The following is a 26,534-nucleotide window of genomic DNA, read 5'->3' as shown; positions in this document are numbered from 1 at the left end:
ATCTTTCACTTGGTGACACCAAGTGGGCAAAAGGATCAGCAACATCTGCACGAAGTTTGCCTCCGCGGACACGCTCAATCGTTCTAGGTTTGATGAGAATCTTACTTTCTACACCTCCTATAAAGAGCATTGAAGCATTATAGCCTCCTAGTTACACTGGCGTAATGAATATAATAAGGAATTTCAGCCTCAGATGCCTTTTTTTTTTTATTTAAGCACCTCTATTTTAAGTCCCCAAGATTCCCCCCCCGAACGCTTTTAACTTCTGTTTATCAACATCCATTGCAGACCAATCTCGGAATGAGTCATTATCACAGAAGCAGCCCTTTTAACTCATACTAGGGACACTGCTGAAGAATGCTGACAAGCCACAGAGTACGCGTCTCTTTTCCTTTTCTCCACATCTGGCAATTAATTTTAGATTTGCACATTTGGACCATTATTTAGAAAAGATGCAGAACATCAGCTAGAGTGCTATTGCTGCAGGAACAGATTCTGCCATCTCTGTAGCAGGCTTCAAAATAAAGGTTGAGGCCAAAATAATGAAGAAACATAAAGCCTGGAACAAGCTACAGAAATAGCTGCATTTGCTCTTCTTGCTGTTAGGGGTATTTAAGGCCTAATCTCTCCAGTAATTACAGCAGCAGTATTAGTATCGCTTCTTTAAACTGTTTAAAGCAAGTAAATTACCAAACACCAGATAGAATGCTTACACAACTAAAACCCAATTACGCTATCTGCAGTGTGTATACATCTACTTTATCGTATTATATAGCAAATTACAGGAGCGCTCAGCATGTTTATTAAATATGTATTGTGTAATGGAAAATCTTTCCTTAATGCAGTGAAGAGACAAAAACCAGACCCAGTTGGGGTTTTTTGAGAGAATTTTAATGTATGTGTAATCAAAACTGCAACTGTTACCATGTAACACCTTAGTGCAGAAAAACATGTAGTGTTTACAAACATTAGTCTCCAACCTCACCAGCATGTTTTATTGGATTCCTTCTTCCTCAGACATTTTCAGCATGAACACCTGGAATACAACAGCATGGGTAAGTTAAACCATTGAACGCTAAATATTAACCCATTTGTTAATACAGGAGATATCATCAGAAAAACCTTTGCTCACCACCAGTCAATCTGCCGGTAATTCCAGCAATTTTTGGTTAGTTTCATCATATGATATCTTTAGGTAAATTGATACATTTCGAGTAGAAGCAAGACCATTATCCCTTTGCTCTACAGTGCTGTCAGCAAAACTGTAGTGCAGAAGACAACTACTCTTACACATTTACTGTCCACATTTTAAGTATTTGCGTAGAACTTCATCAATTATACTTTTAGAGCTAAGAGTAGGCAGAACTAGAAACACAGTCAATGAGAACATTCTCCACTAGGTCATGTTTCTGAGACTGTAGCCAAAAACCATCAACGATGAACTACTAAACTCACCCAGAAGAATTTCCTGCTCTTGCTGTCTCACCGCCTTCCATGGGACTTGTGAAGAGCTGTAACATTAATTGGCAGGCATTAATAACGATCATCTCATGGCAGATGAGACCTGCAAGCTATACCTAACCTAAACATAAAGATACCAGGAAATAAGTATCAGGCTTTAAATTCTGAGGATGAGAGGATGGAAAACAGATTTATTCAAGCTATGAAGTTTAAGTGTATAAAATACGCCCCTCAAGCTTTTGACAGCCTGTAAGTCTCATTTATTCTCAACTTAGATTCCACCTGGTATAAAGCTCTACATGATCCAGGGAAATTCATCACTTACCTTCACATTATGGCCATCTCCAAAGAGCGACCTGCTCCCAGTCCTAATTGTGTCACATTTAGCTGGAAAGACCAGGCTCTGCACATAAAGTGAAACAGATGGACATGAAGCTACGTTAGGTGTCACAGGAGCACTAAGGAAGTACGAAGAAAAGTTGCCTGATTAGTTCTAGAATACAAATTTCTAGAACTCAAACTCTGCATGCAGCTGTTATTTCAGACAAATAAGAAGGTTATCGTCAGTTCTCGCATCTGACGGCACTTCCTATTCAGGGTTATCATCATCAACAGCTTCTGTACTTCATCACTTAAAACAAAGTAATTGTATCATCTTGAACCAACAGCTGTAGATTTTCCACTTTTTTATAAATGTTTATAAAAGGCATTAAGTAAAACTAGTTTTAATTCATTTTTATTCGTTTAACTTGCTTTAAGATGTAATTATTACAGGTTATTTTCAATTAACGGTTCTGTATTTAACTGCTTTACACCATTAGCATAAAAGGCCTGGAACTTTCTCAACAACTTTGCAAAGCTTAGTTCAAAATAGACTTTAACTTACTCTTTACTTCAGGATATCCTTCTGCTGTGGGAATAAAAGCAAGAGAAGTATTACCAGAATGCTCTTGAGCAGTAATTTTTAAACAATTATTAAGTACGTTTATCCATTAAAAAAAAAAAAAACTTTTAACAAAAACACACGAAAAACAGAACTTCACCACCAACAGCCTGCTTGCAATTCCACCTGTGCTTGCACTGATATCATGAATCACCAAAATATTTATATGGGGCACCTTTCAGTAGTCAACAATCCTCTCTAAACTGTTTTTAGTCAGGAAACTCAGAAATCTCGCTTACTCAGCTCGCCAGGCTACATTTACCATAAGGACAATTTTTCAATTGAAATTTCACACAGCATCGGTTCTAAGGTTGTGACGTTCACTGCACAGAAAGGGTCTGGCACATCAGACAACCAAAACAGTGACCTCTTGGCTAGAAAAATATCGCCATAAAAATAAAATAAAAAAACCTTGAAGGCATACGAATGCCCGGCACAAACCACAAAAGCGTTACCTCCACAGGCCTCGCGGAGCTCTGGGTTTGGCAAAACCCTGCCTCAGAAGGGCAAGTGAGCAGGCAGGAGGCTCATGAGGAGGAAGGAACCGAATGTGAGAAGCTTCGCCCTCCGAGGCCTCTCCCCCAAGCTCCAGGAGCTGGGCAACGGCAGCACCAGGCCGCCCGCGGGGTTTTACCTCACACACACACACCCCGCTCGCCCCCAGGCCTCCCGCCCCAGCCCACCCCCTTGTAACCTACCGTGGAGCCGTTCCAGCAGTCCCGGCCCCGCAGGCGGGGCCCCCGGTGCCCGTGTCCGCCCCCATGGCCGGCCTGTGGGGACAAGGGGAGTCAGGCGCCGCGTGCTCCGAGGCCACCCCCCCACTCCCCGCACGTCACCAACGGCCGCCCGCGTGCCACACCGCCCCCCATGGCTGCCTCGGATGGTCGGGCCCGGCCCGAGCCGCCCTGGGGACGGGGAGGCACGGCGCAACCCACCACTGGCGGAGGGGGGAGACCCGCACCTCAGCCTGCTAAACGATAAACCGGCCTCCACCTCCCGCCTGCCCGCTTTCCACAACGTCCAACCGCACCCGGCGGCCCGCGAGCCCCATCCCACCTCGCACAGCGCACGCTGGAGGAAAGGGCGTAAACGCTCCCGGCCGCCGTTTATGAAGGCTTGGGACGTACCACTACGCGGCCGGGGGGGCAGCCCGTGCCACTGCTCCCGCCAGGCGGGGGAGGGCCGAGGCATCCATTTCCCGCAGCGTGGCCCGGGAAGGAGCCGGGCCTGGGGCTCCTCCCAGCGTCCCGGGCTGGTGGGACCCTGACCTTCGGCAAGTGGAAAGCGGGCTCATTACGACTGGGCTGGGACAGGCTGGAGCTCGGCGCGGGGACCCTCATGTGCCCCGCTGCGGGCAGCCAAGGGAGCAGCCGCTGGCCCTTCGCCAAGAGGAGCAGCGCTGCCCTTGGTTACGCGCGTTCCAGCAAAACTGGGGAGGTCGGAGTGATTTCGGACCACTTTTATTTGGAACAGAACAGCTGTTTAAAATAAAAGTCTCATTATTTTCACATTATAATGTCATCTTGAACCGAAAATAAGAGGTTTTTGCTTTCCTCGCCCCCGTCTGTAAAAAAGCGGCCCTCCCTTTGAAGTCGCCCCCCCGCCCCACACTGACACCGGCCGGAGGGGAGCAGCAGGCACAGAGATCTCTTTTCCACAATATAACAGTCCCCTGAACCCCATTTACCAAAAAAAAGAGCTTTTCAACACAGCAAAAACTTGCTAGAAGAAGGACTAGTGTGGTCCTGTAACGAGTCACCTAAAATTCCGAACCATTTTTTCCTTCGAGGCACAGATCCTCCAGCAAAAGCCAAACAACTTCTTGCAATTTAAGTTCATTTTAGTAAAACACGCACATTGCACTTCTCAGTATCAGAACATTAATTTCTGCATCAAATTCCTTGAAGGTTCTTGCATTCTTTTTATTACACAAAGAGTTCTAATTACTTAATTTTCCTCCTTACACTGACATTGCAATTTGTCTAACCTGGAATACATAAATATTTGGGAGTTCAGTGCAAGATCAAGGACACGTTAGCTAAGAGCAAAACAGGTGACCACAACGAAAAGGGGACTTAGAACAAAATTCTCTATGCAATCTCTCTCTAGGTCAAATAGATTTAAGTTAACCATGTTGAGGGAAAAACATTCGCTACAGATTCAGTGCTCATTTTTAATTATCAGAACCCAGCAGTTCATGTTCAGGCAACTAAGGAAGACCAAAGCTAGAATCCCTGATACCAGCAAACACTTTTCAAGGCTTCTCTGTACACTATAAAACGCAAAACCAGGCAAACACTCAACTATGAAAAAAAAAAACAAAAAACAACCAGCCAAACCTCTCTGTAGGTCCCTTCCTTCAACAGTGAACCTCTATTTTTCTTGCAGCTAGGCTACCATGCTCTCATTGACGCACGTAACCCTCCCCTCTAACCACAAACACGACAGACCCGACTAATGTGGAGACATTCGTAAGGTGTAATTACGACTACCTGGAAAACAGAACCGGTGTCAATGGCTCCTATTCCTCCAACACGAGCCTTTGCCTACATCGCTTTTCTTGATTTCACCCAGTTGAGGGTCTTTTCTATCAGTTGAAGAGATTCTCTCTTCCCATTCTGCCCTCCATACCAGTTAGCCTGTCCTTCACCAGGCTCAAGTTGTGAGTATTTACAAGGAAACACAGCGGTTTTCAGCAACATGAACAGTAGAACACAACCAGCTGCTGAGCTTAAATCATGCCAGGGTTCACAACGCAGAAGCCCCTCTTCATAGACCAGGTTCATATCTACCATCTCCCTTCAGGAAAAGGAAAGGTCATAACGGATTCAAAGCAGTAATACAACACAACGGTTTACTGGCAAAAAGACACTGGTTAAATAAATTTTATCAGGAAGTTGGAAAAATGGGTATGGTATGGGTATGATTCTATTTGAAAGCTTTGGAAGGGCTATTAATGAAAGCGCACGTTAAAATGAATTATTACAGTGATCAGACATTGCAGTCCTTTACTCTCAACAGTACTTTTATGAGACATATTTATATATTCAATAATTAAGTATAAAATCAAGGATGAGTGTCAAAAAACAAGGAAATAATAAGGCTTGAAGCCCAGTCAGTCCCCAGATTACCCTTCTAGTCACTGTACCTTTCATTTTACCGTTAATTTTACATGCTGCTATTCTTACACATAATAAAGCAATAAGAAAAGTTAATTGCAGATTCCTTGCTTTTGTGAAGCCTCAAACCTACTTCAACTTAGTACAAAAATAGGGGGGAAAAAACCATTTGTTTGTTAAAGAGCAGAAAGGGGAAGAGATATTCATAGACGTTTTGGACTGAAAGAACCTGGGAAACAGGGACAAAGCAAACAAATTTTCAGACTATCAAAGTGTAGCAGACAATGTTTTGGCTACTTGTTCTGTTTACCAGAATGTGATGTGCTAGCATTATTCCTTATTTAGAATTATTGGCAATTAAAATAAATGCCACAGGCAACAAGAAAAAATTGCAGGTGCACACCAGTCAAACCTTTTTCCTACCTAGAGAGGGTATGCGGGTAAAAAAGCTGAAGGTAACAAGTCAACCATGTGCACATCCACGCGTACTACACAGTAAGAACATTCAAAAATATTGACATGAGACAGTGATCCTATAGTTTTCCTTTTCTCTTTTAGTTATATATATATATACAGTTAAACAGCACATAGGAAAACACCACTATAGCTTTCACCGTGGCCAACATGAAAATTCTCACAAATATAAAAGTGGATGTTTTTAAATTGTTAGATTTCTTCGAAACATAATACAGATAAAATGAAGGAAATATAATTTCTCATCATGTAACAAAAAAAAAATTTAAACCCTTGGGAATTTACACAATTCTCAACCATCCAACTTTGCAGTCTTGAACATCTCAATCCCTACTACAGCAGAATAGAGTATCGCCAAAAGAAACGAGCAGAATTCCTTGAGAGCAGTGATGCTACTTGGATACTATGTGAAATTTCACTGTACTAAAACGTTTCGCTTAGATTTACATTCAGTATTTTGGAGGAAGGGAACGTCATAGTCCCTTCATGCTTTATCCTTGCTGGCTGCCTACCCAGGAAGCATTATTGTTATTACTTCAAGAGGAAAGGAAAGGTGCTGGTAAGAGCCAGAAGGGCAAGGCAATGATGTTGATTACGAAATGCCCTGTTCTTTGGATGAACTGTGTAAAATATTTTGCTAAAAGGCTCCAGGTCAAAAATATTAAGAACAAAAAGGTAGTCTTAAAAATACAGAGCACTTCTGCCTCTTTTTTTAAGTTCAAAGCTTGGGGAAAAGTGTTTTGCTAGAATTAACTACAGGTTTGCTGTAATAAACATATATGACAATGCCCTACGTAACACAGGGCCAACCACAGACTCCAGACAAACGTGACTGCTTTAGGTTTCAAGTGGTAAACGCATCTCTATTATTGTATAAAAGGAACAGAGACACTTCTGGAACCTTCACTGCAGAGTCTTTGCCAGTGTCCAGCTTTTGGGCAAAGGAAATCTTGCCACACGGCAGAGTCACAATCTTGAGGATCAGAATGTCAAAACAATCATGATTCAGTGTCAGATCCAGAACTGCTTTCTCGGCTGATTTCAATTTGTAGAGATGGTAAATTATCCAATCGGCTCTTTTTTTGCCGAGACTGTTCTTTTTCCTTAATGAGAGCACCCCAAACCCGCTGGAGCTCTGAATCGTCTTCCTCTGGAGATGCCACAGAGTTTTCGGGTTTATCTGAAGTCTTTTCTTGTGTTTTCGGAGCAGACCCTAACCGGGTCCATAAATTACCTAGTCAGATGAAAAACAAACATTTTTTAAAAAAAGACAGGACTAAGAGGAATTCTGGAGGCAGTCTGAGGAACCTAGTCTTAAATTCACCACATCCCTAAGCTCCTCGTACTCCTCCCACAGTAACGTTTGGCACGGAACTTACTAAGCTTTGAAGCAGTAGTTGAAATTAAAATATGGGAGGCTCAGCACAGTCCCGTTCGCTGTTTCCCATTTACAGAGAATGCTACACACAGGTCTGAAGTGCCATTGCATCTGTTACACTTGTTTTAGGGCCCCGTTTTGACCACAATTTTAAAGTAGTCCTCTACTTTTAAGTATCGCTATGTAAAAATATTGTTCATAAAACATACTCATCTCAACCTACCTACGTGTATTTAGATTTCAAAGCTCTGAACAAACATTTGCAAATTCATCTTGAATTTCACTCAACTGAACATGCTTCCTGATTTTCTGCTCAGATTTCTCTCATACTCTAAAATCAAAGGCACTGCAGCATTACATTTTCTCCAGAAAACTAACCTGATTTCTTCTCTCTGGTATCAGAGTAGAGGCCTTTTACATCTTGTTTGGGGATTCCTAACCGGCTGTGTACATCTGATATTGGTTCTCGACGAGGAGCAGAGGTACTACTCGGAGGTTTATCTTCTGGAGAATGTGGTCTTTTTCCCAGTCTTTGCCGCACATCTAGGGATATTTTCAGTGATTAAAATTACAAAAATCACGACGCATTTACTTTAGCTCTGCCAGCTAATTTTACCCTCATTGCACAATTTGAAGAACTTGAAACTAGACAGATTCTCTGTTTATATCTTTTCTTTTCATTAAGTCCTCCATACTCAGATTTCAGTCCTGGCAATGTCTGCAATAAAACTTAGCCAGATTTAACTTTTCTTTTTCTTTTTTTTTTGGCAATAAATTTGACATTTAATGTTTTCAGGTTGTGCTATGTCCTGAAGATTGAAAAACTAAATTCAAAAAACTAAGTTATGCCATGGCTTGCTGCATTTCTCTTTTAGCAGCACAGCATATATGTATCCAGCATGAGGTACGATTATACAAAAATTGGTACCCCTTCAACCATTCTTTTTGGATAACAGATATCTTGCTTTAGAATTCTAATACTGCTTGATATTTTGCAGAATAAAATGAAAAACAGAATACAAGAATCCAAAATATATTGATACTTAACCCATGGTGTGAGCCTTACGCTCAGAAGTTTACCTGGTTTAGCTAGGTATTCCTCGTCTTGAAGAAGTTTCAAACAAAAGCATAAAGGCAAAGTCACAGGATTTATGTGCCAACTTGTCAGAACCCAAAAATGTGCAGGAGGGGTAAAAGACAGTAACATAACTTCAACATTACATTGATACAAAAGAGTACCTTTCATTTATCAGTCAGATAATCCTGCATACTATGTACTGTCAAAAGTAGCTGAAATTACACATACTGTAGTCAAAAAAGCCTCAGTCAATTAAGCCCAAAAACTAAACCCTGCCAATTGAAAAAATACATCTATGATCACATAATACACGTTCTTTCATGTAAGTAGCTAGTGTTTCATGTTTCGTTTTCTACATGAGCTCCCCCACATGCTGCGTTCCTCAGAGTTGTACGGTCTCTGCACCAAGGAGTGAGGAAATCAAAAAAGACAAAGCGGAGGGAAATAGAAACAGGCAAATAAATTGGATAAAAATAAATGTCACTCTCACTCAAATGTACTTAATTTTTCCCCAAAGCAATCCCCAATTCAGTCTCTTAGTGAAGAAAAATTAACTGTATGGATGCAGAAGCTGCTGCTGAACGGAATTCCCCCAGGTCTGTTAGTTGCAGTGGAGCACAGTTGTGAAGTGAATATATCCATTTTAATGAGCCAGTCGCAATTCTGCACAATATAAGAGTTTAAAATTACCTGATTTTACAGTGCTGTTTGGCTGACGCGGCCCAGTATTATTCTGACGTTTTTCTTCTAACAGTAGTCTTACATCTGCGACTTTCTCTGATGATCCTTTACTGCCAATCCGATTTTTGATGTTACTGGTTGCTATGCTATCTGCTCGCATGGAATTCCTAAAAAAACAGGCAATAGATTTAACATCCCTCAAATGAAATGACAACTAGTATAGTTCTTAAGTCTTCTTGTATGAAAATTACATCATAGAAAACAGTAATATCAGGATTTCTCTAGAGAAACAGAGCTAAAAACATTAGTTAGAAGAGCACGAGTTCCAGTCAGAATCCCAAACTTAGCAATAATCACATGAATACCTCAGTAACCATTTCAAGGCAGGTATCGAGTTTGTCTCCTTATGTTTGTGTCTCTGGATCAAAATTCAGAGCAGATAAGCAACGGGAAAATTGCTGAAAGACTTGACATTATAATGAAGTATAATCATACTACTGAAGGGACGTACATTAAAGTTATTTTAGTAATCTACATTATATGTGATTTTGGTTAATATGCCCATAATGAATGTAAATTCCTTTTAGTCATCAACTTCTAAGGGTCATTCTTCTTTCTGAGAAAAAAGGAAGGGGTAAAAGGAAAAGAGAAAGGAGTTTTTTCTCCCTGGCCTAGCTACGAAATGCAAGAAGTTAACTGTGCTTGCTTGCATATATTTCTATTGATTCCACTTTGAGCTTCACTATTATCAATAAGCAGGGTTACAGAAATCTGCAAAGGAAGCCGTATTTTACAAATGTCAATTACAATTAAAAGCCTGTATCAGCGTTTTCTGTATTTTGTATTTCTTTTTAAAATATCTACTACAAAGTTGTGTTAAGAATTGAAAGAGTAGCTTCAACAGTTTGTCTTTAAGCTTTGACAGCTCTGTCACTAATTAAAATTTAGAATGCCTTTTCACTGCTACTTTTAAAGAATAAGAAACTTTTACCTAATATTTTTCAGTTGAGATTCCACCTCATCTGCATACATTGTCATCTTCATGCTCTTTTTGGGAGAGGGCGTTGATATCATTTTCAGTTCAAGATCATAGTCCATTTCATCAGAATCCGATGCACTAGCACTCGATCGTCTTGCTGCGCTGCGGTCTCGGGACTGTTTGAAAGCTTGCAGTTCATCACGGTACTCTACCACAACTCTGTCATCTTCATCCATATCCTGATCTTCTTCCTCCTCTTCTTCCTCCTCAATAGGCTCTTCAGGAACATTTATTAAGCCTGTAGCAAAACAGATTCTGATAAACTGAAGTTTATCATTCATATCTTATAAGGTACCTTAAAACCAATACCAAAAAAAAAAGAAAAACACTGTAATTAATGATCCCCTACAAATGAGCCTTTGTAGTTCTCTGAGGCTAAGGAGAGAGAATATTTTGCAAAATATTCTAAGTAGAATATGTATTACAGAATAGTTTAAGGGGAAGAAAGTCACCACAGGACAAAAAGGTCCGTGGTGTTTACTGTCTCAGAAGCCTGCTCAAGCATAAAGCTGGGCTGAATATGTAAAGTACAACTGCCTCTTGTAGTAGGTGCAGCTCATACTGCCTGAACCATCAATTCCTATGATCTCGCAGGGTTTAATGTGACAACCGCAGGCTCCGTGATAATCCTTTCAAGTCCTGGAAGCAGTAATGCCAAAAAGAAACTATCATTAGTATGAATTTATCACATATACTGATTTAAATATAAATCAACAACTTAAATTTAGTCCTCAGCAGTATGCAAGCACCTTTTCAGGAAGCAGTATGTTATTAACATGCAAAATTTTCCATGAGATTTGCCACATCCACGGCTGTATTTTTAACAGGCCACTCATATGAAACTTTGACGCTGTATTTGTCTCACACCAAAGATTTTTACACCAATTATTTTTCTAATGCACACCCCCTACCTTAGGGAGTAGATGAAGATATTCAAGCCTAATTAATGGAATTTTCTAATCTTTATTGTTCTACATCTAGAGCTTGCTTTTTCATAGAACAGAAGAACTGACATAGCAAGTAGGACAAATTGTGAAGAAGTTTAAGTTATCCCTTCTTTTTGCCCTTGATACTATAGCCCTCATCTCCTAAATTTGTAAAAGAAAAACACCGCGTAACAAGTAGCAGCTCTTTTGGTAAGCCAATGAGCAGCGTGCAGCTTCTGCCTCGGTTGTTCCCTGCAACCTCTTAAAATGTGATTCAGTTATAGGTTATCTTTTTTAAAAGTACATGTCACTTTCCTGCACCGCAGGGGATTAGACGAGGCACTGCTGAAGGTCCTTTTCAGCCCTCCATTCCCTGGTTGTGTTCTTACAGGGTCGAAGGGTTGACACACCGGCATCAATTACCTGAATGACGATGTTTATAAGGAGTTGTCAGGCCAACATCATCCCCAATAAGCGTCCTTTTCTTTATCACATCCCGATGGATTCGACGCGAATGGTACCTTCGTTTCCTGAAACACCGTAAAAAGAATGACATTCCTGTCACAGAAAAGGCATAATGAATGAGCCATATTCAGTCCTAGATTAAGACGTGCAATTATGACTCACTTTGATAGCAGACATATATTTATGTCAGAGATTGGTTTAAAAATTTTCAGTACAAACATTCTTTATTTTCATGAGAAAACACTCCCCTTGCAAATTCATAGTCACATTGCAAAAACATTGTATTTATGCATAAGAAGCATCTACATAAACTGAAGAGAAAGAAAATCCACAAATTACAACAGTTTTAGACCATCTTGTCCAATTACTGCACCATTCCAATTCCTCTGCCCAATACTCACCAAGAATTGCTAAGAATTCCCTTCATGCCACCGTAATTCGGATTGCCGTATTTCATGTAATACTGGCTTCGCCTTGCAGCTCCCAGCTCTTTTTTGTCATCTGAAAAAACATAAAAGGAATATTTCCCTCTTAGAATATACCTTACAGCACTAGCATAAAAATAAATAACCATCCAGTCAAAGACTGAATATGTTTTAGAGGTCAGCATTACTTTAATCTCCTTCGTGAAGGATACAATTTTGCTGACACCTCTGAAATTCTTCCTACCACCACAGTTTTATTTGTGTCCAGAAACTTAATTCTAGGGAGACTCAGTTTCTACATATCAGCTTAAGAGAGCAGTACATCCCACTGTCAGTGCTGGAGGCTATACTTACCTTAATCACGGCCTTTCTTTTCTTTATGGATGTCTCACTTCCCACATGGCCCAGACATTATATGGATTTTCATTTTACTCATAAATACCATTTAATATCTCAACTGTATTTAGCAGTCATTTCCACTAACACCTCGTTAGCGTCTCAAATGATTTTCATATTTATAAAACGCGAAATTTACCTCTGTGGAGAAGGGCATCATAAAACCTGTTCTATGGTATTGGGAAGAATGCCCTGAGCTCAAGATAAAAATTTTATGTACAATAGTTCTCATACAACTTGAACTGGATTTAACTCACACATTAAATGCGGATTTATTGCAAAATCTTAATATCTAATGATTAGCAAAAAACCTAACAATTTTGCAAATAAAAATTAGGTACTTTGAGTCATTAATTAGTTAACAAATAAAAACTACAACAAGCAATTAATTCATTATGCTTGTTAAGCTGTTCATTTACCTTTAGTAGCAAATCTCATGAATAGCTTGTTTCCTTTAGCCAGTTTATTGGCAGGGCGAAGATCATTACGCAGGAGAGAATCCTCTTCTACCTGGGAGAGGGCATCCAACTTTGGGGGGCAAAAAAGGTATTTTGGACTCAAAAATAAAATTACCGTTGAACAAAAATGGATTGCTTACAGAGAAGCAATCAACTGATTATTAAGTTACTTTTCAAATGATGTTCAAATGAACTCTGCTTTTTTTCTTGACAAAGTAATGTCAATTTTTAAAGTAATTTGCCCTGAAGATTTAAAATATTTCCTTTTCTTGCTTCATAACATTATCTCCGATTATTAAATCCAATAATTTTCAAATGACACTACACTACTGACTGAAATGCAGAAAATAAATAGCACAACTTGGACACTGAAAACAACTATTTGAATTTTTTGCTTGTTTCATACCTAAATGGTTTTACTAACAGGTTCTCATGCTTCATACAATGACCAAGAGGCGCTTTTTTTTCATTTATATCTGCTTTATAGAAACTAAAATTCAGACTTCCATGATGTATGAGTGTTCACTGAGCCATTCCTAAACAAAATACTAATCACACCTATTATATATTCAGCCAGTGAAGATTAAATTACTTACAAAACATCAATGCGTACACTGATTCCCACCCGAATCTACGGACAGCCTAAATCCTATTTGTCTCTAAGCTCTGCCTTCACTGCTAAAAGGCCACCGCCATCCGTTATTGTTCTTTTATTGCCCCCTCTCAGCAAAACGGAGCAGCCAGTCTAGCTCTTACTTGCTGGATGCCCTACAACTCTTCAAAATCTACTTTCACAAAACACTCTTACGTAGCTATTCTCACCAACAGCATACCTGCACTTCCTGTCATTTCCCCATCTAATTTACTTTGATAACTAAATTGTGAATTGCAAATATATATGCTTATAACTAGAACGTTATGAAGACTTTACACCAGTCGGAGCAGAACTTCCATAATAGTGTTTTCGCTTTCCTTCTGTACTCACCTCAACATCACTTTGATTGTCGTCCTCAACCTCGCCTTCTTCTGTCTCATCATCAGAACTTTCCTCCTGTTTTTCTAAGAAGAAAAATAAGCGGGGGGGGGGGGAAAAATAACCTCCATTTTAGTGCGTCAGTCACATTTGATTATTATTACCTATATTCTCCGAAATCAAACGGAAGGTGTTATCCTTTCTTCTGTGCAGCCTAGAGAATAATTAAAACAGTAAGTGTCCACAGAAATTTGAAGCACAGATGAGCACAGAATAACATTAACTAGACAGGCCCTGTGCAGATAACTGCCTGCACCAGCACACTTGGATTAATTTAATTCTTTGAAAGCAAATGCAATTGCCCTGCATTTCAGGGTATGAGAGAGCTCAGCAAGGCCAAGACTGTAAAAGGCATATAAAAGCCTACTTCCTTCAGCCTCCCTTTAAAATGCTGCAAGGACCTACAAGTATCCAATACTAACAATGTAAAACGGGTTATTATTCAAAAGCTTAGAAGTTTCTGAGAGAGAGCAGGAGAAAAAAAAAAACCTTAGTGACTTAATTTCAAAGTGAACTAACTAACAAAAAAGTACACACTTTCAGAACTAATAAAATTGTGAGATGCATAGATTTTTTCAAGGTTCTTTTTAGCACAGTGTAAGAAAATTTCTATCAGAATATTTTTTTTCAGTCCTCAGGAAAAAAAGAAAAGTAGTGATTATGGACAACTATCAACATCTACCAATATCATTTGCAAAGATCTCAAAGTACTTCATAGAGAGACTTAAAAAAAACCCAACATGCTTATACTTTGGAGTTCTTACTCTTACCCAACAATAGACTTGAAAACTTATAATAGAGAGCAGCAGATGTTCAAAAGATCCTGAAAATATACCCAAGTTCAAAGAAAGGAGTAAAGTGCAATTAACCAAACTGTAAACAAATTAGCCAAATTCAAACCTGAATAATTAAGTTCCATCAGGGACAGCACTCAAGCACCACTTCTCCCCCGCCCAGGCAATAAGCTTCTCACAGTAAAGATTAGTCTCTTGCTTCCCTAAACATCCAAAAAGCCCTCAAATTCCTATCTAAAAAAGGAACGCAACTGAGCCAGATTACCCCAGTATACCTGTATGCATCTCACACCTTAAGATGTAATTGAACAGTTTGTACTTTATCCAATATCCCACTTTTCCAGATGAACAGGTGAACAAGTTTATGTAGGAGTAATTTAGATGGCAGTTTTTATTTTGAGATGTGGTGTAATGATGACGCAATATGTAATTTATAGCCAACAAGATTAAATACATATATTTATGCTCCATTTAAACAAGACAGTCACTAATCTCCAAAAACTTTATAACAAGCCTTACTTGAAGCATTATCAATATCTGCCCAAAAATTAAAGTCACATGGATGACTGAGGAGCCTCTGCATTGTAGAGAAAAGCAACAAGAAAAGGCGATGAGTTAGAAGGACCCAGAAGTTTTACAAACCCTAAACCCGACTTTCTAGAAAGCCTTTTGGTAGCACTGCAAATACTTAATAGAGAGATCGGCTACTTGCATTTTGTTCACATAGCACGGTTAAGAAATATCTATGGAAGAGTTAATAAATACATCATCTCTCTTTGCTTTGTACTGTGTGGCGCAGTACTTTGAACCACAGTAATTTATCACACCAGCCTAACACCAAAGCAGTCCTACGGTAGCAAAAGCCTGATTTTTAAACTTTCACCCATAAAAGTAAAATAAATTTACAATTCAATTTGCAATTCAGGTACCAAATTTATCACAACATAAAGATGTAGTTTCGCTGCTTTGCTCTTTTATAACTGACCTTTCAGTGCGCTGCTTTCTTGAAAAGTATCCCGGCCAAATTTAGAGATGATATATACAGTGGTGAAGCGATACAGTCACATCAGTGTGAACTTAAAGGATGGCGATGTATCAAGAAAGGAATTAACTGTGGTATTTCAAAAATAGGACATTTTCTTACACATGCTTTTTCCACACTTAATATCCATCCTTTTACTGCCTTTGTACGCACACCACCCTGATTTATTTCTGTGCAACATGTACCACTATAAATATCATATCTGAATATGACCCTGCATCTAACATGTTCGGTATCGACTGAATTACTGCTTTTGGTCTAGCTCCAACCCACCTTTTAAGAAGCAGCTTCTTCAAAAGGTTTCCAAGATGAAAGCCTTTTTTAAAGTGGCAGAATACATTTACCTGAAACTGTACGACAGAAGCTCCTTCAGTAATTTAGATTATGCAATACCCAAGCACAAGTTTAAAGTTTCATTGATTTAACTAGATGATGTCTATATATGCATATCTCAATCTACCTTTCTTGGGTTTTTCAGCTGTCTTCTCTTCATTGTTTTCTCTGCTTTTTGTTTTCTCCTGATCAGGCAAGGAACTCATATTTATTAAAGCTCGTGTTGCTGTTACTTCATCAAGCCAGACCACATTACCTATGACATATATAAACACACAGAAAAATAATAAATTTCATAATTTGTAAATACAGTGTATTTAAATACATAATAATTTAAATACATTAATTTGTAAATACATACACTGCCTTACTGGAGGGAAATTACTACAAAAGCTCAGAAATGCTCTTATATAGTGACATGACAAAGAAGTCATCAAATATACCTCGTGCAGAGGAAGTCATGTTCTTCAACACACTTGATAACTGGAGGGAACACAGCTTTCGTTGCGTGACAACAAACAACTGATCAAAACCAAAATCACTGAAATGCACAGCCATATATATTAGAGACTGCTTTCTGAGCACAGAAAAATAGGATACTGCGTCAGGGTCAGTGTATTTCATGACTGTATTATTACACAAATGTGACTAAAGGAGAAAAAAGAAGAAAAAAAAAAAAGAAGAAAGCAGCCTTGACTTTTTTCCCTAAAAAGAATTGCAATTTAACAGAACCTTGGACCTCATTGCAGAATTCTGTTAATCTTTTCCAAAAAGTGGGAAAATAGGAGAGACTGCTCAAGCACAGATTACAGTGTACACAGGTTAACAACATGATTCGGTACATGCCTCATACGTGCCTTAAGTATCATCAGATGGTACCAAAATATAACTTACTAGGCCAATTAAAAGCATTTTATAGATGCTGAAATTCAAAGAGCTAAAACTGCTTAGAAATAGATTTTGAACAAAAGCTTTCTGCATGGATGCATTCAGTGCAAAATACAGCAACAAATGTAATTTACTGCTCTGCTGTTAAGCAGAGTGTATTCAGCTATGAAGAAAACTACAGTGTCCCAAAATAAAAGATTCTCTTTTAAATTATTTGAACAGACAAGATTTACAAGGTGAAGAACACCCAGATATGATTGGCTAATAACTTCAATGATTGGCTAATAACTCTTCATTTATGTATGCCTACCTGCTCATCACATCTCCGAATTTTCAAAGCCTTTATCATTTTACGTTCATCAGTTTGAAACACAGAACACTGTCTAAATTCACCTTTGCCCTAAGACACCTTGAGATGTAATTCAGTTGGGAATGTTAAAATTTCTACCATTCAAATTTATCCTCAAAAGACAATGTTTTTCTTGGAATTTTCACCAAATGTAGCTGACATGCTAACTCAGATACAGCGTGAAAATTAATCACTAAAAAATGTGTGTATAAACCATAATTGGGTAAAGTACCATCACAACTCTGAAGCCTGCATTTTTGCGCTGCAATTTCACTCTGGTTTCACACTAAATTGACACATCTAATATCTAAGAAAAAGGATAATCAGACAATCTTAGAAATGTAGCCTCAGATACAAAGTTAAATTGTGCACTCGCTATCTTACACATCACCACAACTTCCCCTAGCAGCTCTTTACTGCAGTTGTCCACCCAGGGCTCACTGCATTTCAAATTTTCTGTCACCTTGTGGCAGCACATCAAGCCATCATACACAGTGACTTCATGGTTACCAATATTTCGTAGTATACCGTATCTTTCGTCTGGCACTTGAACGTAATTCCTTCAGGGTCATTCCAGGGAACCATGCTACTAATTCTCAGGTCTCAGCCATGCTTGTCACTAAATCAGTTTCCAGCAATTCCAATCCAATTGGAAAACCTGCACTGGCTCCTACTTCTTTTTCTGCAATTTCAGTTACAGTATTTCTAGCCACATGACAATCTTGGAGCCTTCCATTTCCATGATCCAGCGCCAAACTGTAGCAAACAGCTCTTGCACGCTCATTAATATCACCGAAGAAAGCATGACTGTCAACAACCTTGTATCTTTCTGGCAATCTCACTGCTTGCTTACGCCCCGAAACAGCCCTTGTAGTGTGAATTTACATTCCTTTTCCAATCTATGTAAATCACATTCAACTGCTACCTTCTTACACCCACTAATTTCTACTTGAGAATGCACTAAACAAATATGGCAGCAAGTCTGCTCCTTTGCAGCACAAAAGCGTACCAACCTGCCTAACTGCACACAGCTCAATAACCTTCTCTCAGAATGTCATCTTTTCTGACACTCACAAGCAGGTATACCATTTATGTCAAGACGTAAGCAGCACAAAATTTTAGACATTTTTTCCCCCCACTTAAGAGACCTGCAAGTTATTCTATGCTATATTTTTCCAATAATAAATAGACAACCAGATAGTGGGTTTGATTTTCACCATATGCTATTAACTCTTTTCTTCTAAATCTCTTTAGACTAAGGCAAATGACAGAGAAATTGAGACAGACAAAGACTTTGAAAGCCACTAAGACATCTGAAGTACAGCTATAACTGATATTAAAAAAAGAATAAGAATTACAAACAATAAACCATTTACTTACATGATGTATCATCTAGCCACTCAATATGAGCAGGAGGATACTCTTTGAAATAAGCAAAGATGTCCTGTGTACTCATCTCATCCACTCCACAAATGTAGATTGTGTCTAGTCTCACTTTAGGAATTGCTGTAAAGAGGAAGAGATACAAAACTGGTACTCATTTCTATAGAGCAAGCTTTTATATCAGTAACATATGGGTTTATAAAGCAAACATTTCAAAGAAGTTAAAGGGAAGCTAATTAAAGCAAGTATGATATACGCCATTCTAAAACATCATAATTGGAATTATTATTCCACAATGCAAAACTTTAATAAATTGAGAATTAAAAAGAAGTAACATTACAAGCATTGGTAAATGCAGGTACTGCATAGCAATCAAACTGCCTTAATAACTTTTTTTTTTTAATGCTGCCAAAGTACTGCCATGAAGTACTGAAGAGCCGGAATACTAATGAGGCCTGTGAGCAGGACATGTGTACAAAGCACTTCCCCATCTGATGGAGAGCTGTTATAGGCCACGGCTTAGCAGATCCAAGCCGCCAGCTGGAAAAAAAAGCCCTGAGAACTAACCGAATGCCAAAAGCGCCAATCTGTTGTGCACACATCTCCCAGCTGATCTGCTTATATTCCAACATGCCCAGCTTGCCATCTAAGAGCACATGCGCAACCAGCCAGCTTCACTGTACGTACAGCACAGAATCTGATCTCACTGTGCATGGGACACAGAGTCCTCCGCTCGTACACGGTCTTTTCAAAGAATTTATACATTCTTAAAGCAGTACTGATCCAGAAAATGAATCTTGGATACGTAGCATTAGGTGCCGTTGCCAAACAGTAATAAGGTACATAAAAAATTATTTCTGCTTTCTGGGGTTGGTAAAAATCAAGGAGTGAAATGACAACTGTCAAGTAGTTTAAAAAGTAATGGCATTAAAACAAAAACATGAAAAAAATCACCCAAAGTGATTTCTTTTGGCAATGAACTGGAAAAACCTCTGGGGACGCAGGAAATATTACAACATATATCAAGGAAAGGAACTGTGAGGAAGTAAACAAAGGGATCTTTTCTTCTTGTCTGTTAGATAAATTCATACCTTTCTTCATCATGTCCCGATCCAGCGCCACATTCCTTTGGGCGAGATTCACTTCAGCTCGAAAATGAAAGCGTTTTGCTCTTTGTTCCTTTTTCTCAATTGCTTCCTGTGAAATGCCAAACAATGCAGTCAAAACAGGAATCACAGCAGCATTCCCAACAAGTTACACTGAAGGACCAGATATTTAAAATACAATCTAACAGACAGTAGCAATCTATATTAATAATTCTATCAATTCTTAAGAGACTTATAAGTTTCAGAATGTAGAAATAATTTACTAAAACATTTCTGTGCTACGTAACAGTTTTAATCTAAGCCCAACACCATAATGGGAAATAAGATGCATGGAAAACAAGGTGTCTTGGACAATGCTCAGACTCCATGATGGAACAGTAACATTATCTTTTTTCCTTCCTAACAAACATACAGGGACTGTGCTCAAAAAAAGCTCTCTTAAAACAAGCATTTCTACCACATGCAAAATCCATCTTTTAAGATTACAGATAATTTTCCCTGTCTGTTTTTTAAATATATACAAAAATGTAAACTCGCCTCTCCGAGCGTGAATTTAACAATACTAGCTGGAGTGCTGACTAGAGAGATCTTATTTAGACTGGCAATTCAAGCTGCTTTTAAGTAGCTCATGAGCAACAGCTTATGTGGGTCTTGTGTAATTTTTCAAACTGACTGAGAAACTCCTTATTCTACAGAATTTATTAGGAAGCATTATAGATTTTTGGACCTTACTAACCAAAGTCAAATTTGAAATACAACTGTGATTACACAAGAACTGCCACCAATGATATCCAAATAAACATGGGCTTTTTACTAGTTTTTAAAGATTGCCAAAATGTATTTGACCACATTTCTTAAAGTTTTTCAGAGCTGCAGCATTAAAGGACCTAAGAACAGATGACACCTTTGCCCTGACGAGGGGAACTTCAAATTATTTACCAAATTACAGTGCACACAAGCCAGATATTAAAGACAAAAAGCTGATTTTCAGCCTTCATCTGGAATCCTTTTTGTACTCTTTGATAAGCACAGTCTTCTGAGCTTCTGTAATGCAAAATGGGAATTCATGTCATTTGTCAACACACTGTTGTGGTGGGGATTCATATTTGTTAGAACATGTAAAATTGTATCAGTCCTATAAAGTATAGCACTAAACGCTTTTTCTCCACTACCAAATGCTAGATACAGCGGTCAATTGTACAATATGAAACAACAGCCAATTTGGTAGTAAACGTACAGAGACGAACTGCAGGATTAAGTTACACAGAATTATGTAACTTTAAGTTATTTAAATGCAACAGCTGTTCACATTCTTCAAACTATGTCTTAAATAATTAAACAATAAGATTCCCTTGGAAGATACGAGGCAATGAAACTAGATTTTCCTGCCAAGCACTTGTTCTTCCTTCTGTCACTGACCTAAGAGGAAAACCCACAGCCGGCTTGTCTCAAAGCACTTTGTTTTGCAATATCGAGTGGCACCAAGGCAATTTCAATAGAAACATTTTCAGGTTCTGGCACACAAATTTTTGTAACTTAAAAATGCTAATTCTCACAGTTTACAAGAGATATCAGGTCCTGATACAGGCCAAAACCAATAAAAGGAGAATTCCCTAGTTGTCGAAAAATGTCAGCTATATGAACATGAGGCTAAGCTTCTGTGCATGTTGGGGAAGAAATAAATGAAATGGTTTCTCCTTTCCAGTAGCAATAATTAAAATACGTTGAAGAACGATAACACAAAAATTACCTTGGATGTTACATCTATCCCAGTAATGAAACTTCCAGCTTTGTTTTCATATCTCCTACTAGTGTCCTGAAACAAAGCAAAACAGTGACGAAATCTCAATGAACACTGAAAGCAACATACTTGCTATGCTGAAAAAAAATAGGGCCACTTCTACAAGAAATATATTCTCTTCTCCAAGACGCATCCCTAGACAGACAGGTACACACAAGCGATAACCCTCACTGATGTCAGTCAAGTAAAAGCATATGAACTGAACCAAACTTCCTTTACTGGAAGCATTCTTTCCTGTGGCAAAATTTAGTTTCTGCCACTGCTTAGGTTTTTACTTACTCCCTCTCAGCAATCCAGGTGAAGTCATCAAACACTTTTCCTAACTAAAACTTCCACCGTTTTGGTTTCAGGTATAATTTCCTTGTAAACGTGAACGGATTTAACAGTGATACCTGTCTCTGAAGTGTCAATTTGCAACTTCTAGTCTCAAAAGTCAGTACGTCAAACAATATCCACACCTAAACAACTAAGTTTTACTCCATTCTTACCGTTATTTCAAACCCCACTTCCAAATACCATCAGGATGAAACATTACTGTTTTGATACCACCCTACTGATAAAGAGTATAAATGGAGAATTATGTGGGGAAAAAAAAGAAATTACAAGTTTCATTTCCACTGATCAGGACTGTGGAATTCACAAGACTGCACTAAACCACACAGACCTTGGACCAGTGACCTAACTCTGACCCTTCCATGTAAAAACGGTACATCTTCACCCTGGCACCCTCAGAACTACCACCAGCTTGAGGCTGGAAGAAAACATCTTGCTTTCTCTAGGGATAAATGTGTCGTTTACACTTGCGCTGCAATAATTATATTGGCTAAAGGACTTTTTCTAGCAAGTAGCCAGTGTCAGTTTAGAAATACCAAAGTACGCACAATCTAACTGCTTTTCTTAGTAACAGCATCAAAGTTTGTCTAATGCTGCCAAATGTTTAGTTATTAAAAAGAAAAAGCAAAATAAACATTATTTTTAAAGTTAAAACCCCCACTGTCTAAGGTTGAGTCATGAAGCACAAGGAGGATGCTGTCTCTTAGGCTACATATTTGGTAGAAGCTCAGGCACGTTGGTAGCTCAGTTAATTAGAGATTTGTTTCTAAAGTAATTTCCACACAAGTTTTGAGAGCAAAAGACCACTTAAGAGTTTAGAAGAACTCTGACCCATTTTTAGGTATTAAACGTTAATCCTACTAAAATGCGTACGGGAACAATTAGCAAAAATGAAAAAAGGGGGGGAGGGGTATTGAAAACCCTCAAACCCCACCCATCAGGGCCCGCATTTCCAGTGCCTCTGACTCAGTTCTCCCAGTTAACCTCCCTGCTCCCCACTCTGGGTATTCCCTGCGTTCCTTTCATCAAGCGCTGCTTTTACACTCTTCCACCCACAGCTGCCGTATACAGTCCACCACTACATCCCAAATCCTCTTCTTCACCACCTCCTTTACTGCCTTCATTCCCAAGCACAACCCGGACGCTTCCTCTTACAGTTTGCCCCCAAACTCCCCTCAGACACCCCTAAGCCCCCCTCATGCCCCTTCTCCCGCCATCCTCACCCCATCGCTTCCCCGCACACACCCCACGTCGCCCCCTTTCCCACGAATGTACCCCCAAATGCCCTTACAAACCCCCGCAGATCCTCACCCCCACCCACGTACCCGGCCCCCCTCAGGAGCTGGTCCTCTCGTCCCCCCTGCCCGTGACCCCACCGCACGCTCCTCACCGGAATGAGCTCCCGGAGCGAGCGCCTCACAGGGATGGTCTCCAGCTCGCCCTCTTCCACTTCCATAGGTTCAGGCTCCGGGCCGCGCGCCTCCGCCGTTGTCGCCGTCGCCTCCGCCTTCACCGAGATCCGCAGGCCCCGCACGGCCGCCATGGCTCCGCCAGGCCCGCCCTCCGCTCGGCCAGCGAGACGGCGCCGCCGCCGCCCAGAGCGCCGCCGCCCGGAACCACCACCGAGACCGTCCGGGCGGGTAGAGCGCCACCCGAGGCGAGAGGCGGTTGGAGGGGGTCTCAGGCCATAGAGAGGTGGGGAGAGCGCGGCGCCGCCGGTCCTCCAGCGCCACGGGGAGCGGGAGGGCCCCGCCGCCATTTTCCCCGCAGGGGCTGCCTCAGCGGGGAGCCAAGCGCGGGGTGTGTGGAAACACAGACCCGGGGCGGGGGGCAGGCCCAGACCTCGTTATAGCAGGCTCTGCTTCCCGCAACAATTTGTTTAAACAGCGATCTGGATTCTTAAAGTGTTCATTTTGCCCCCCTTCCGTGCTAGAGAAAGATCCCGGCGGAATTTTACACTTCTGGTAAAACAAAGCGAATTTTCAGCTTACAGCTCTCCGCAGTGTCTGTATCCCGTTGGTTTTGGGCTTGGTTATTCTCTTTGCCAAGTGCTGTTTTCCCACCCCCATGTTCAGGAGAGAGCAGCCCTCTCCCCCCTCAGCCTAAATAACAGTATTGGTCTTATCTCTCCCCATGCAACAAGCTCCTCGTTCCCCTAATTAACACTAATCAGCTGTGTCCCTCTCGCACACAGCGGACCAGAACCCTGCTCTAGCCGAGGGCTCGTTCCTGCCTTGGCATCGTCGTTTCCAGTTTGTGATACCACAACCGAAGGGCTCCACGCCACGTCATCACCCCCGTTCAGCCACACCAGCCAATTTCAGTAAGAATTCCTAATATTTCCCCCGCTGCAGGACCCTTGCACCCTGCTTAGGCTGCTCCATTCCTCAGTTCTGCACGTTTTCAAACCAAAATACTCCTGCGATATGTCAGTTTCCCTCCCAATTGACGGGACTTCCCAGCAAAATCCACTGGCAAATTTTGACCTTTTCACAAAGAAATTTTGCAGCTGGCGACATCCTCCCCTTACGCATAACCCAGTGGGGCTAATATATCTTCTCGCTACCCATCACACACTCCAAGCTCATTTATTTTTAAGAGTCTCTGTGCAGAGGTTTTTGCACAATAGCCAATGTCACCTGCATTCACCAAAAGTGCTATATTTGGCGGTGACATCATGTAGCCAGCATCTGGCAGGACCCTCCGACATGGGCGATGCTGCCAAGGCCGGTGTGAACAGTTACGGTAGAGGCCGCCCACCCAGAACCTAAACACCAGGAGCAAACAGGACACAGACACATCCTGCGAGCAGCGGATTCCGAAATAATTGCAATAATTGCAAGAGGAAGCACATTTCTGTGGCAGAAAACACTACTTCTTGAGGTTCACGGGGAAAAGAAACCAAACCATGCACCTTTTCCTCCTTTAATTTTGTAAGTAGGGCACGGTATTGCCGTTCGTGATCTAGACCAGATTTCCAAAGCCAAACCCTTCGAGTCCTGGCTGGGGCAGGACTGTGTGACACCAGGATGCTGTCATTAGCAGGCGAAGCCTTCAGTTAACCCAGATGTTTCCTTATTTTGTTTTAACACCCTTGAATGTCGCCTAGGACAGAACACTGCTGCACCACAGCGCTCTCCGCCTGGCAGAATTTCAAGACTTCCTTCACCAAACTCAGCAAGAAACTTTCTACCAATTAACTGCGGCTTCAGATCAGTTGCCAAAGTTTTAGAGCTCCTTAGGAAAAAATCATCTCTAGGCTGAATGGGACAATCAAATCAGGAGAGGAAAACAAAGCCCGGGTGCCGGTGGGGCTTTTACTGCCAGGTCAGTGAATGGAATATTCTCTTGATATTTTACTTCTTTCAAAATCTCGTTATTAACAGTGACTTCTTCAGAATGACAAGCTCATTTATTTTTATTCTTCTGAGACTTTCTTTCACATTCGCCTCAGGCTGCAATCCCCCTGCCTGTGCAGGAAGCAGGTTTGTGCAGCAGGGCTCCACCTTTATTGTAGCCCTCGTGCAGAACGGATGGGTCAAGGGTAGTAAACTACTGAAGGAAAAGGGAATTTGGAAAAGGTTATCATTATCTGGAGAAGCCCTAAGTCAGGAAAGGCTGTTACAAGGCCCAGAAAATGACTGAACAAGAAATCATTTCAGTGCAAAAGTGGCAAACGGAGCGTCTGACAGCAGGGAAGTGTTATTCCTTTCCCCATCCCTGACCACCAGAGGGAACTCTTGCAATAAGATTCCCAGCTGCTTCCAGTAGAGGAACCCAAACCTGATGAAAACCTCCCGCGGTTTTGCGATTCAGCTGAAAACCGGGGGAGAGATGCGGTACAAGGGTGGGGACGGGAAAAGGAGGGGGAAAAACAGCAGCCTGTGGGCCCTCGGTCAAAAGGAGACTTTTTTACAGTGGAGTCAGAAAAATGGTGAATTTTGCCATTGTAAGAAAGTCCTGGTTTGTTTGTTTGAAGTCTGTGAACGACTGAACAGAACGGACACCTTGTCTTGCTGCTGTAATTTAACTCTCCCAGTGTCCTGGCCTCTCAACAAGGACCTGCAGCTTTTCAAATCTGTGAAAAACCTGACATGGAAGCGTGCTATTCGTGCAACTGGCTTACCAAATGCCACACGTCACCAGGGAAACCGGGACTCTAGCTTCCAAATAGATTACGACTGGCTCCTACCTACAGTCCATCTGGAGAGAGAACAGCAGAGGAAGGATGTTCATTTGTTAAATCATCAGACAAGTTGAAATCAAGTACCTGGTGTCTTCTTAGATATTTGGTGAACCACAGGCTCCCACCTGTACAACTGAATATTTTCTCACTGGGCTATTGTGAAGGTTAATACAACCCCAGTCACCCGACACAATGCCGAAGTCCCATCCCTGAGACAATTATCACGTTCCAAAGTGCCCTAGAAGAAAGCAGAGATGCTGTCAGCCAGTTAAGGACAGCTGTGGTCTAACATTGTGTTTATGCAAGTGCTGCCACATGGAGACCACACAGTTGGAAAAGCACATTCCTTTCTGGAAAAAGCTCACAGAATTGAGCACAGGTGGAACAGAATTCAATAGACATTTATAGATATTACCCTGGAATTTAAGAGATCTTGGAGAACA

The 26,534-nt window shown here is 40.6% G+C and overlaps 2 protein-coding genes and 2 non-coding genes across 4 annotated transcripts; all 4 read right to left on the bottom strand.

Annotated features, from left to right (window-relative positions):
- Nucleotides 1-869: 869 nt before the first annotated feature.
- On the bottom strand, nt 870-3,595 carry LOC134518840 (uncharacterized). The gene is made up of 5 exons (XM_063342089.1): nt 3,103-3,595; nt 2,345-2,371; nt 1,787-1,866; nt 1,456-1,511; nt 870-1,036 (listed from the first exon to the last, which is right to left on the bottom strand). The coding sequence occupies exons 1-5, from the start codon at nt 3,593-3,595 to the stop codon at nt 1,024-1,026; spliced, it is 669 nt and encodes a 222-aa protein (XP_063198159.1). The 3' UTR covers nt 870-1,023.
- LOC134519086 (small nucleolar RNA SNORD65) lies at nt 1,111-1,184 on the bottom strand. Its single transcript, XR_010072136.1, has one exon. It is a non-coding gene; the product is annotated as a small nucleolar RNA SNORD65 (small nucleolar RNA).
- LOC134519080 (small nucleolar RNA SNORD49) lies at nt 2,000-2,074 on the bottom strand. The gene has a single exon (XR_010072130.1). It is a non-coding gene; the product is annotated as a small nucleolar RNA SNORD49 (small nucleolar RNA).
- Nucleotides 3,507-23,538, bottom strand: NCBP3 (nuclear cap binding subunit 3). The gene is made up of 13 exons (XM_063341420.1): nt 23,296-23,538; nt 21,522-21,587; nt 19,757-19,862; nt 18,663-18,788; nt 16,173-16,301; nt 13,829-13,902; nt 12,805-12,913; nt 11,966-12,065; nt 11,523-11,629; nt 10,126-10,411; nt 9,144-9,301; nt 7,754-7,918; nt 3,507-7,231 (listed from the first exon to the last, which is right to left on the bottom strand). Exons 1-13 carry the CDS (start codon nt 23,446-23,448, stop codon nt 6,996-6,998), a joined length of 1,815 nt encoding a protein of 604 aa, XP_063197490.1. The 5' UTR covers nt 23,449-23,538; the 3' UTR covers nt 3,507-6,995.
- Nucleotides 23,539-26,534: the final 2,996 nt, after the last annotated feature.

The sequence above is a fragment of the Chroicocephalus ridibundus genome, chromosome 7 (genome assembly GCF_963924245.1).
Source record: "Chroicocephalus ridibundus chromosome 7, bChrRid1.1, whole genome shotgun sequence".
Taxonomy (NCBI): domain Eukaryota; kingdom Metazoa; phylum Chordata; class Aves; order Charadriiformes; family Laridae; genus Chroicocephalus; species Chroicocephalus ridibundus.
The sequence above is the reverse complement of the archived record's forward strand: the minus strand, read 5'-3'. Positions and strand labels throughout refer to the sequence as shown.

Excerpts from the sequence above, each read along its gene's own strand:
- LOC134518840 (XM_063342089.1), bottom strand. The coding sequence starts at position 3,595 with ATGCCTCGGCCCTCCCCCGCCTGGCGGGAGCAGTGGCACGGGCTGCCC. Across the intron at positions 2,372-3,102 it reads ACTGCTGGAACGGCTCCACG|CAGAAGGATATCCTGAAGTA; the intron begins GTAGGTTACAAG and ends TTATTCCCACAG. Across the intron at positions 1,867-2,344 it reads ATATCCTGAAGTAAAGAGTA|AGAGCCTGGTCTTTCCAGCT; the intron begins AGTTAAAGTCTA and ends CACTTTATGTGC.
- NCBP3 (XM_063341420.1), bottom strand. The coding sequence starts at position 23,448 with ATGGCGGCCGTGCGGGGCCTGCGGATCTCGGTGAAGGCGGAGGCGACG. Across the intron at positions 18,789-19,756 it reads TCGGGACATGATGAAGAAAG|CAATTCCTAAAGTGAGACTA; the intron begins GTATGAATTTAT and ends TCCTCTTTACAG. Across the intron at positions 10,412-11,522 it reads TTATAAACATCGTCATTCAG|GCTTAATAAATGTTCCTGAA; the intron begins GTAATTGATGCC and ends GTTTTGCTACAG.